Source organism: Daphnia pulicaria, chromosome 1 (genome assembly GCF_021234035.1).
Source record: "Daphnia pulicaria isolate SC F1-1A chromosome 1, SC_F0-13Bv2, whole genome shotgun sequence".
In the NCBI taxonomy this organism is placed as follows: domain Eukaryota; kingdom Metazoa; phylum Arthropoda; class Branchiopoda; order Diplostraca; family Daphniidae; genus Daphnia; species Daphnia pulicaria.
The window spans coordinates 2,704,914-2,716,793 of NC_060913.1; the positions used below are offsets into that span (position 1 = coordinate 2,704,914).

An 11,880-nucleotide genomic window follows, 5' to 3' on the forward strand; every position below is an offset into this window, starting at 1 on the left:
TTATCTTTCTGAAATTCAGAGGATGATCTGTACAACATGAAGAACAATGTAAAGATAAAACCCACTTCAATGATAAATGATTTCCATCATCAGGTTGTTATGAAATATGCGGAAAAACTCAATTTGGCTAAAATCTATGAAAGGGACTTCAACTACTTTTGATTAAGGTTTGTAATGTTATTGTTATAATAAATTAATTTTTAAAGGTTAATTTTTAAACTGGAAAATTTTTTTCAATGAGTTACAACTACTCATTTTATTTCTATATTTATTTCTCTAATCGATTGAAGATACTTCGGAAATTTCAGGTTTAACTATGCATACTATCGCGGGGTAACGGACCGGTGTTTTTGTGTTTCGTAAAAAGATGCATCTGGAGAGATTTTTCGAAAAATTTTTTTGGTTTCAGGCAAATACACAGACTTTCAGACACGAACTCGACCAGCTCGACGCTGTTTTGTTTTCAACATTTTCAAAATTTTCACGGCATTACATCATGGTTATTGCTCAATAACATGCTGAGATTACATTTTCTATGCCATAGAAGCGGTACTCATTCGTTGAAGTTTCTTCAAGGTACTTCTTTCCGATCTGCGTCTTAATACACTCTTGAACCAAGTCAACCGAAGCATCAAACCGGCTTTTAGAAATACTCAACACCTCCTGAATTAAGACATTTTGGTGAAGATTCTTCTTGATCGTCATAATTCGAACGATTACGGCCTATAACCGGATGTACAAAACAAGCTTTAAGTATTTAGGATCTCTAATGTAATGCACTGAAATATCCACGTATTTTTTACCTGCAGGTATTCCTTCCTGTCTTTGATTATGAAAGATCTCGTCGCTTCGGTTTCTGGGACAGTCTCTAACCGAAACTTGGATCGGCTGCTCCAAAAATCCGTGTTCAGGGAGATTACTGTTGAGGGTTGGGACAAATCCTGATTTCCAGCAGCTACTGCCAACAGCTTCGAATTGACTAAGAACTGGATGGTGCTTTGAAATTGAGCCGGATTCAGCTTGGTGATTCCCATCAGTTCTCCACAAGTCTTGGGGTCGGTCTTTTGAAAGGCCAGAAGGATTGCTATCTGGAAGGTTCCCATTGTTATCGTGTAGTGCTTGTTCAAATATTTGAGTTGAACGTCCCCTTTGCTCAAGTTGTACAGCCATGTAAGCTGCCGGCCTTTTAACTCTTGGCAAAACTAGAAGTGCTTTGTTCGATTGGCCACGTTCTGGATTTTAGAACGTGAGTCGAGAAAACTTGGAAAGATTCAGAATCAACTTAAGCCATTTCATTAAATTTCTTGGTCAAGTCGAAAGAAAAAGTAGAATCAGCCAACATTTGCCGAATTTTTGTTCCCAAATTTTTTCCACATGCGAGTTTTAATTTGTTGAGCAAAGACATTCTTTTCATTTAGGTACTTGAGTACGTCCATGAACTTTGTCAATTTTTTGTCAACTTCTGTGTTGTATCTATTTTTTCTTGACTTTTTCAGAAGATAGTCGCAATAGGTAGGAAAAAATTGGGGAGTCTTGAAATGTTCGTTAGTGGTTTGGTTGACGACTGCCGAGAAAGCAATATCTCGAGCGCTGACGAACACCGGATCATTACTGAAAACAGTGTTGCTGAAAAGTGTGTACTTGGAATGAATGGTAATGATCCCCTCTACAAACTGGATTGGTGACGTCACAGTATCCAATCCTTATTTTTTTATGTGTTCACCGTAATGCGATGCCAGAACAGACAATTCACCCAGAGTTAACTAAACAAAATATTAGCAACAATTCAAATGTTTGGTTGAAAGAAAAATAGCTTTTACCTTCAATAACTTGAAGGCATTTCTAAGATCATCTTTGCGTTCGTTTTGAACTACTGTTGGGCATTCGTTTTGGATAGCTTCCAATTGATCCACTACCATTCTTTCCTCGCATATTCTTCGTACTTTAATGTAAGAACTTTTTTGCAGAAATTCCGCACTACGAACATCTTCTTTGTCCAAACGTTCCAAAATTTTTGTCATAAACTTGGAAACTTCTTCTTGCAGTAGCTGACTGGCTTCTAGACTAACATTTTACAAGACAGATAAAATAAAAACTTTATACCATTTTTTTCTCCAGATAGTACTCACCGGTAATATTCACCAGTTTCTTCTAAAAACCTTCTTCTCGTACTTCTAAACAGCAACAGATGACAGAAGGACACCGTTAATAATTGACTTTTCCTTGCATGTCATAGATAGACCAGTTCGATCATCATGAAGGGCTCCCAAAACTATTGATAGCAACTCAGCCTTCAATAGTGCGATAACATACTTCTTCCATAAATGCAGGCCTGAAAAGAAAGTTAGATGAGAATCAGCAAAACCAATCAAACAAATTCTTATTACCCAATTCTTCAATTATCATAATGCAGTGCACTGTCCCACACAGAACTGCTATCCTTTGAGGTTGAATATAATTATCGTTGAGATACCTACATTGTTTTTCAGAAAAAAACATGATTTTTTACATTAAACAACATTAAATAATAATTTTTTTGAGAAAATGTAAGCTTACTTGTACAGGTTGTTCACATCTTCCATCCCTTTGCTGTATTGCTGCCATAAAGTGTAATACTCTGTAAGACGCTTTTCTTGACTTTTCTCATTCACTCTGGTCAGAAGTGATTTAACATGCTTCTCTAAAAATTCTTGTGTCTCTTGGTACAATTGCTTGTAAGTTTTTGCTGTTTGTTCCGTGGCCACACACAGAAAATAGACATTACTAAAGGCATTTTCCCATGTACTTTTTGAAATGTTTTCAAGTGTAACCACACATTTTAAAACTTCCTTAAAATTTGCCCAAGTTGAGCCGAAATCGTTTGCTCTTGGTTCTATTGACATTATGATTTTGTGTCCAGTTCATTCAAACGTAAAATTTTCAAAGATCAACGTGATATTCTCGGAAATGACGCACGCAAAACCATCAACCATGGCACAACAGACGCTACTTATAAGGGTGGAGAAAAAATTGACCCATAAGTTGTGGCCACAAAATATCCCTGTGCAACTTTTCCTGGTTTGACTAGTGAAAAGCAATATGGTTGAACCTCTTCAAGAGAAACAACATTTCTCTTGCAGCATGTCAAAGAATCTTATTATTTTCAATCAATACTGTTTTAACTGACTGTAAATGTGAGTAACCATTCCAAACAAAAAGTGACAGTTACGATTAGACATTTTATGGCGGTTATACACGCCAAATGGCCCCCGAGTTGCCAAGCCATTTCATCCCAAACAAGAGTGGATTCGGAAATTGCTGAATATCTCTTATTGAAACTTACATAAATAACAACTTGACAGGCTTATTTGGGAGATAATCTAGAATATTCTTCGTATTTTTGAAAAATTTTTCATTGTTTTGAAAATAAATTAATTCAATTGGAACTTCAGTCATGACCACCCAATTTTAAGTAGTGAAATTTATTTTATTTTACATTCATAAACTATTTTGGGTATTACAATCATTTTTTTGCGAGCCCAAAGGGCGAAGCTAATTGGAATACCCAAAATCGATCTATATAAGTGAAAATTGAATGTTTGGAATGTGAAAGTAATTCGACATGTTAAACGATATGACATGTTAAATAAAATTATAAGGGAAATATTTATTAATGTTATGGATTATTTGCAAATTTGATTTGACTCCAATCGAATTCATTTCCGAACTCACCATACAGTGTCCTTCTAATACTACGTATACACGCACCTGAAGACCAAGGAGGAATTTAATCAAAAATTTTTAAAAAATAATGAGATTTTAATCAATTACATCCTTTTTTTATCCCGTTTCAATTGCAGCTGTTCTTTGACTGGTTGCGGTGTGGACACTGCGACAGTCGGAGGAACTGAAACATTGTTGTTAAGATTCTTTGCAGATTTTTTGACACTCTCTGTGACAGCCTTTTCAAGTTCCCGAGCTAGTGTTGCAAAAGCTCTTTCACACTTGGCCGAGGTATTTTGGCAGAAACTGAACACACACCGTGACCTTTACTTACTGATTCAAAAAGGAAAAGAGATAGCGCATCATGACAAAGACGGGCCGTGGCAAAGTCTGGACCATTTCCCTCATCCGAGTTTTGAAATCCTCCTTGGAAGGGAGCTCTGTCGTTAAAAATAAATCGCATGAGCAATCCGACCAGAACAAAAAACCGACCGGTACTTTTTGATATTTATAGACTTACGTGCCAATTCCATCAACTGATCGAAAAATAGAATGGGGAACAGGGGCTCCCTCAGCTCGCGCAGGTACAATTTAAAAACGCCGGCCATCGAATTGATATCGGAGGTGTCGGTGAAGTCAGCCAGCGGATCTTCTTCACGCTCGAACGACTCGCGGAAGTTGTTGATCTCCACCTGACTGCCGAAGACGCGGTAGATGCCTTGATGGTACAACCCGTAAAGATTGATGGCGCGAATGCAGCTCTTCCTCACCAGCGGAATTTTTTCATTGGTGGCCTCCAGGTACTCCTTCTTTTTGTATTGCTACACTTGCACGAGCGCCAATCGATCAGACAGCAACAGATTGTGACCGACGACACACAAATCTGGTAGAACGTCAGGGATTTGCAGGCTGTTACCTATACATGTACCGTATTGATATTATTAAGTAACTCACAGCAACGAGTCATTATCTGTAGCAACAAAGGAAAATGCTGATTTGCAAAATGAACCGGATACTTCTAGGTTATTACTTCTTGTTCGGCAGATTGAAATATATTAGTTTGTACATCTTTTTCGTCTGAGTCGTCGTCGTCTTCGTGAACTTCAGCAGTTTGCACGAATTAAAGATATCCGCTTAAACGACTTACTTAAAATTTGTAGCTCTACAACTACAACTAAGCTTTACAAACTTCTACAACTTATTTAAAAGTATTAAATTTTCATGGAAACAGCCTACGAATTGATTCACGGGTCTCACCTTAAAGTATGATTTGAAAAACTTCTGGTCAGATCTTAAAGCCATGCAAAATTCTTGCGACTGCTGCAGATTCAATTTCAAAGTTGGGAAGTATTGAGTCTGAAGAAAAAAGTTCTTCCAGCAGTACGGCAAACTTATAAAGAACCGGCGAAACAAGACTGTGCATCAATTTTCTCTTTATCTGCATGAAAACACATTTTAATATTGATACAATGAATCATAATAAATAAGACGGATTGTTTCTCCCCAATTACCTCTGCGTCAAAGTTTCCTGATGTAATTAAAAGTCTTGCCGTTTCAAAAATAAACAGTTGGTCGTCATGTGTGAGCAATACCGTCAGTGGTGCACTTTCGGCAGGAATGAGTTCCAAGAGATCCTGCAGTCAACGGAGCAAATCCTCTGTATAATCCGTAATAATCCGTAATAAATGATTACAGGACGACCTATAACGAGAAACGTGAGTAATCCTTTACTTGACCGCACGAACGAAGCGTGAGAAGAGGTTGGTCCCTCGACTACGGACTTTGGTGTTCGCATGTCTCATGCCTCCTTGGTCTAAGAATGCCACCAGAGTCGGAGCAACAAACTGCGGTTCAACCAGGAAAAATTTCTCGTAGCGAACGACTAGTTCAAAAAAGCATAGAGTCACAGCGGGGTGTGTGTAATTTCCCACTCCGCAAGACAGAAGTGACTGCATCATTGGCTGAAGCGCCGATGCCTTGGTCTAATTGAAATTCAAGGAAATCTATTAATGTTAAAGCGGACAACAGATAAAGAAAAAAACTTACCAAGTCACCAGAAAAATGATTCCCGTGAGAAACCGGGAGCGCTTCGCCCAACTGGTAAAGGAAAGTAAGGACAGCCTCAACTTCGGCGAAAGACGAGGCTTGCCAACGGGGTAATGTCATATTAACCAAATATTGTACACGATTCAAAACTAAATCACGATTGAGGACTGCTACGTTGTCGAACAACGTTCTGAGCTGCTTTCTGTTACACGGACATTAAATCTCAAGAAAATCATCGTTAGGGATGTAAGACTTATTCATACCTGTATTCTAGAAAAATAGCTTCTTCTTCACCATTACGATCAAAGTAAAAGCCTTCATCATATTTAGTCTTTTCGAATATGATAAACAGAAGGTTTTCCATTTGCTGTTGTTCTGTTTCGTTGAGTGCCGCTTTCTGCTTCAACATCTGTAACAAGTGTTGGTTTGATAAATTTTCAACTTAATTGTTTAATATCTGATTACCTGAACATATTCTTTCACAAATTCCATCACACTAGCAGAAACATTATCTGAATGGCTTAAAAGCCGGATAAACGTTTTTCAAAAAGTCGATTTACATAGGATTAAGAGAAAAACTATCACGAAGATAGAACACTGACAGTGAAATTGGAGGCCCACACAGAAAAACCCACACAAACAACAGAATTTAATTGTGGAAAAATTGGGGATACTATTCCAATGTGGAAAAATGACTTCATCCATTCCCATACATTCCCTATGAATGCTCCATGGTCGAGTCTATTGCACCGTCGGGCTGACGGTGCTCGAATGGAGTTTTGCGCTATCGCACCGTCAGGCCGCTAGGGGCGCTCTGACGGCTGACGGTTGGGGGTACCCCTCTAGTCTCTACATCTGACGGCTGGAGCTACCTAGCTACCCTACCCTTTTCTGACGACTGGGTGTTGTACGGACCCTTTCCCCCTTTCCTGAACCGTCAGGCCGCTAGAGGCGCTGTGAAGGCTGACGGTTGGGGGTGCCCTCTCTATGGCTGGGTATACCCTACCCCTTTCTGACGGCTGGAATAACCCTTTCCCTTCCTAACGGCTGGGTGTACCGTACCGTGTACCAGAACCGCCAGGCCGCTAGAGGCGCTGTGACATTTAATCGGGGATCTATTGCCTTATTCATAATTTTTTTTTTAATATTTGCATTGTACAATTTCAGTCTGCACAGAATGTAGTTAAAGTTGGAGTGTAGAAATGAAAATCTTTCAGTAAGGTCGAGGGAAGAATATAGTGTGGGTGTTTGGGCAAATCGTACTTTAAAAATTTATATGCTTAATGAAACTTTAATGACTTTACTTTCTATCATTTACACACGAGGACCTCACAGTGTAAGAACTTTGCTCAGCGTTAAAGGTAATAAAAAAATAATTGGTTCTAATCGTAAGTATTGAACAGGAGTTATGTAAATTTAAGTACGTTAAATTAAATTTTATGATGAGTATGTTGAGCAAAGTACTTCTGGATAGGTAACTGGAACATACAAATATTAGTAAAAAAAACAACATTTTGAATAAGGTATCCCCGATTAAATGTCACAGCGCCTCTAGCGGCCTGACGGTTCTGGAAAGGTGGGTACACCCAGCCGTCAGAAAGAGGGAGGGCACACCCAGCCGTCAGATAGGGGGAGGGCAAACCCGGCCGTCACAGCGCCCCTAACGGCCTGACGGTTCTGGAAAGGGGGGATAGGGTCCGTATACCCAGCCGTCAGATGTAGAGACTAGAGAGGGGTACCCCCAACCGTCAGAGCGCCTCTAGCGGCCTGACGGTGCAATAGCGCAAAACCCCATTTGAGCACCGTCAGCCTGACGGTGCAATAGAATTTTCGATGGTTTCAAAACCTTCAAGTATCAAGATACTTGCCAAAGTTCCCCGGATTTGAACGGGGCTCAGGTTACTCGTACAAAATAGAAAAAAGCACTTTCGGGTTCCACGTGCAAAAAAAATTAATCTTACTCACCATCGCCAACCAATGTCAAATAGAAAAATATCAGCCAAGAAACATAGATAACATCAAAAGGCGTAACAACTAACAAAGGACAATTTGGCGTCCATTTCTCGCTGTAATGTAAATAACAAAAAACAAACAAAAAACAAACAGAAGGTAGCGGCTAAACGGCTAGCCTACTAGCCCTAACAAGGCAACAACTAAAGCTGCAACAACTGAAGTCAAATCTGGCCGCCAGATGTCCTCTTCACCCGCAGGTGAATTCGAATTTCTAAACCAGTTCCCTTTATTGGCCTACGGTTTAAAGTAAACGATTGGAAACGAGATTTACGGATTGCTTGCCTTTTTAAAGTCTGAATTCTTCTGTGAATTTGTTGCAACACTAGAGCCTTTTACTTTTGCTTCTTCATCCTGTGAATAAAATAGAATGTTCCATTTCTTAAGACATCACAAATGCCAATAATTGCATCACAATTTCTAAAAAAAAAATAACATGGAAGGTACCCTATCATTGGATACAAATAAAGTCTACAAGAAATATTATTTGAATGATTTGTATAGGAAAGAAAACTGGAGGTATTGAGTGTTCCGAGGGAACTAGAGAGAATGATATGAAAGGAAATCTAGACCATGCCAGAAAGAACCTTGTTACTGGAAATCCTTTACAAGATGTAGTCCCCCAAGTAGAACCAGTTATCTTGTAGATATCTTAAAGATATCAACATGTATCTGCTGTTTTACATTTCTAAGATATCTACAAGATACCATTAAGATAAATCAACTTATATATCTAAGAGATACATGCGATTCTATCTTAGAGATATTTTGTAGATAACTTGGATTTACATCTTTGTAGAGAAATATCTTTTAATCGGCATATTTTATTCGAACATATTTACTCAAGTTAATATTAAATATGAAATAAAACTCGCAAAATTTGTATGTGCACGTTAACCTTACACAGTGTGATATGGTGTACGCGCTTTCTCATCAATCAACAAGGTAACAGACTACTGTAATAAAACTGATTTATAAAATAAACAACTGTAGTGGCATGCTGGTATCGCACTTGATTGCCACTCAGAAGATCCAGATTCAATTCCCGAGAAATGCAGAGCTACTACATATAGTAAATCACTTCAAATATATATATAATCGGTTAATACAATAGAAAAATGAATTAAACGGTGAATGTGCATTTGTGCAATATTAGGAAGGTGTAAGAAAAGGAAAATACTATATTGATTCATTAATTTGAGATAACTTGGGCAAGATATCCTGGAGAGATGACATTTGGCCACTGTATAGCTTGTACAAATATATCATTAGTTATCTTTACAGTAGATGTAAATGTATCTAGAAGATATCCGCAAGATATCTTGTTCTACTTGGGGCCCCTTACCTGTGTCTCATTCTTTGCCAGTGGTACATGCTTCTCAGGTAATTTCTTATTGATTTCTATTCCATTTGTGAACTTTCATTATATCTTATTACCATATGCAGAGGTCTATAAATTCAACCCGATTTGTAGACATGAATTTATTCAGAATAAAGTTGGAGACATGGTGCTGTTGCCTCTTGAACAATCCAAACAAAAGGTTATTATTTCATGATTGTATTGTTGCTTTTGTAAAAATTAACCCATGCTTGAACTTATTTTACATTAAGGAGGTAAGCGTGGCTTCAGTTGATGAAAAAATAAGAAAGTTTATTTCTCTACCTTCAACATCTTATGCTGAAACCCACAATTTAGTGACCGTAAAACCCATGGGGTCAATAGTATCTGCAAATATGACTACAGTCGAAAATTCATCAAAGAAAAAAAAGCATGAAGATACTTCACCCGAGTCTAAAATGAGTATGACCAACAGCAGCAATTCGCTGCAGCCTCGACTCAAAATCGTCCAATGTATCGTACTACGTCCCAGCCAAACTCGAAATTTTTGGACATCATCATCCTGACCCTTTATTTGAAAGTTTGTCCCTGGCTAGTATTGCCCCACCAGACGTAAGCTACGAACTTCATTTACCTGACCAAATAATTACCACAGGGTTGCTTTGGACCCTTCAACTGGAAGCTGTAACCTATGCATGCCAGCACCACGAGGAAATCCTACCTGACGGCTCACGTGCGGGTTATCTCATCGGGGACGGGGCCGGTGTTGGAAAAGGGCGAACACTTGCCGGGATTATCCTCGAAAATTACCATCTAAACCGGAAAAAGGCGATTTGGGTCACGTCTTCCAGCAGTTTGAAGTTCGACGTCGATCGGGACCTTCGCGAAATTCGTGCCAGCCACATTTCAGTTCATGATTTGAAAGATTTTGATTATCGCGATGATATCTCGGGAGATTTGAATGGCTGCTTCACTGAAGGAATACTCTTCTCTACTTATTCGTCTTTAACTGGAGAGTCGCTATTGGGCGTAAAATATCAGACGCGTATTGAACAAGTATCCCAGTGGTGTGGAAACAACTTTGATGGCGTGGTCGTTTTCGATGAGAGCCATTGTGCCAAAAATATGGTGCCTGCTGCTTCAAAGGAGCCGTCCAAAAGGGGTTCAGCGGTCTTAAAACTTCAGAACATACTGCCTAATGCACGTATCGTTTCTGCGTCAGCTACAGCTTCGTCGGAGCCTCGCAACATGGCGTACATGGTTCGGTCCGGTTAATTATATTATATAATATATTATATAATATAATTTATTAATTTTATATAATATAATATATATTCATTCGGGGTAAAGTAGAAAGTGTATACGGTGTATACGGAACAAGTAGTCGTTACGATGGTCAAGTAAATAACTCTGATTGACCTTACAAACTGAGAAGATGGAAAGCTTCACGTGAAATCCATTAACACGTGTGTGTCCCTGGATTCTCACGTGACACTATCAGTGGACTGCTCATCCTTTTCATGTGAACAGGTGACCGATCCAAGATCCATTACACTAAATCAGACATAAAATATTGCGAGATTTTATCATGTGGAAAATTGAAAAAAAATTCCTTACTCCATCACGAACACCCTGGAATCCAGTCCTTTCATACATCATTGTCAACTGCATTATTTTGTTTCTAACCTTAAAGGTAAAAAAAGAGTAGTCCGAATTTCTGAAGCTCTAATTGCAATAGCAGCTGGTTATAGTAACGTCATGTCTGCTGTACAACAAGACTTCTATCCTGGCTTCCAATTCAAGAAAGTCCACATTTTTGAGACGATAGATTTTTCCAATCATGTTCAACTGTGTTGACTGTTCTTCTTGACTAGTCAATGCTCCCTTCTAAAGGATGTTCGCTCTGAGCTACTGAATATGATGATCAAGATAACCCAAGTTACCAATCAGATTGGATACAGTTTGGAAAAAGTAAAAACAACATCGTAGCACTCTTTAGAGTGCTCCTCAATGATTTATCAAATGATCTTGAACATTTCTTAAATCTGCTATCTTCCTTAAAATTGGTTACTATAGGTGGCCATCTCAGACCAAGAAAAAAAGTCTATAACAGGCAATAGAGTCATCTATTTCTGGAATAGAGTTTGGGGTGGGATAATGGATAATGTAAAGATCGTGATTGAAGTGTCTTAAAAGTAGGTTGCTGTAGAGTCATTCATATCATATTTTACTGTCAGTTCCAAGATCAAAATAAAAAAAAAACATTATTTTCATAAAGCACTGAAGCGAAGAGATGCAGATAGGAAACCCCACATCGGCTTCATCTCCACCTCAGTCGTCAAACCTTGCTCAGCAACATCCGATTTTGGTTCACAGGCGGAAGGGTGGGCAAAAAAGTATATTCTATTTATACCTACCACCTTCTTTAAATACTTGTTATAGTCGAATCAAGTGGTTAAATAATCAACACTACCTTAGTTTCATTATATAGGAATACAGCAGATGAGAAGCCTTCAAAAATACGCAAACTTAATTCCGAATTTATTTGTCAAAATTCATTGGGTGGTTATAATCATTTCAACAAGTTTTTTAAAATGTGGAATTGTTATAACTGAATAAGGGGTTACATAGCACAAATGATATATTTAATTGCCAATAAAAGACTGCATCTTCCAATAAATGATAAAAACAAAACTATACAATACAAGCCATTTCCAACCAATTTTTTGGCAATGTTCACTTTTAAAACATAAAAATTATACTATATTCAAAATAATTTAAAT

General features: G+C 38.3%; 2 protein-coding genes across 2 annotated transcripts; one reads left to right on the forward strand and one right to left on the reverse strand.

Moving 5' to 3' along the window:
* Nucleotides 1-1,703: 1,703 nt before the first annotated feature.
* Nucleotides 1,704-2,882, reverse strand: LOC124320907 (cullin-2-like). Its single transcript, XM_046783811.1, has 6 exons — nt 2,557-2,882; nt 2,388-2,473; nt 2,218-2,332; nt 2,130-2,174; nt 1,821-2,064; nt 1,704-1,763 (listed from the first exon to the last, which is right to left on the reverse strand). The coding sequence occupies exons 1-6, from the start codon at nt 2,880-2,882 to the stop codon at nt 1,704-1,706; spliced, it is 876 nt and encodes a 291-aa protein (XP_046639767.1).
* Nucleotides 2,883-9,051: 6,169 nt separating this feature from the next.
* On the forward strand, nt 9,052-10,372 carry LOC124320909 (protein strawberry notch homolog 1-like). The gene is made up of 3 exons (XM_046783813.1): nt 9,052-9,141; nt 9,370-9,559; nt 9,630-10,372. Exons 1-3 carry the CDS (start codon nt 9,052-9,054, stop codon nt 10,370-10,372), a joined length of 1,023 nt encoding a protein of 340 aa, XP_046639769.1.
* The last annotated feature ends 1,508 nt before the right edge of the window (nt 10,373-11,880 follow it).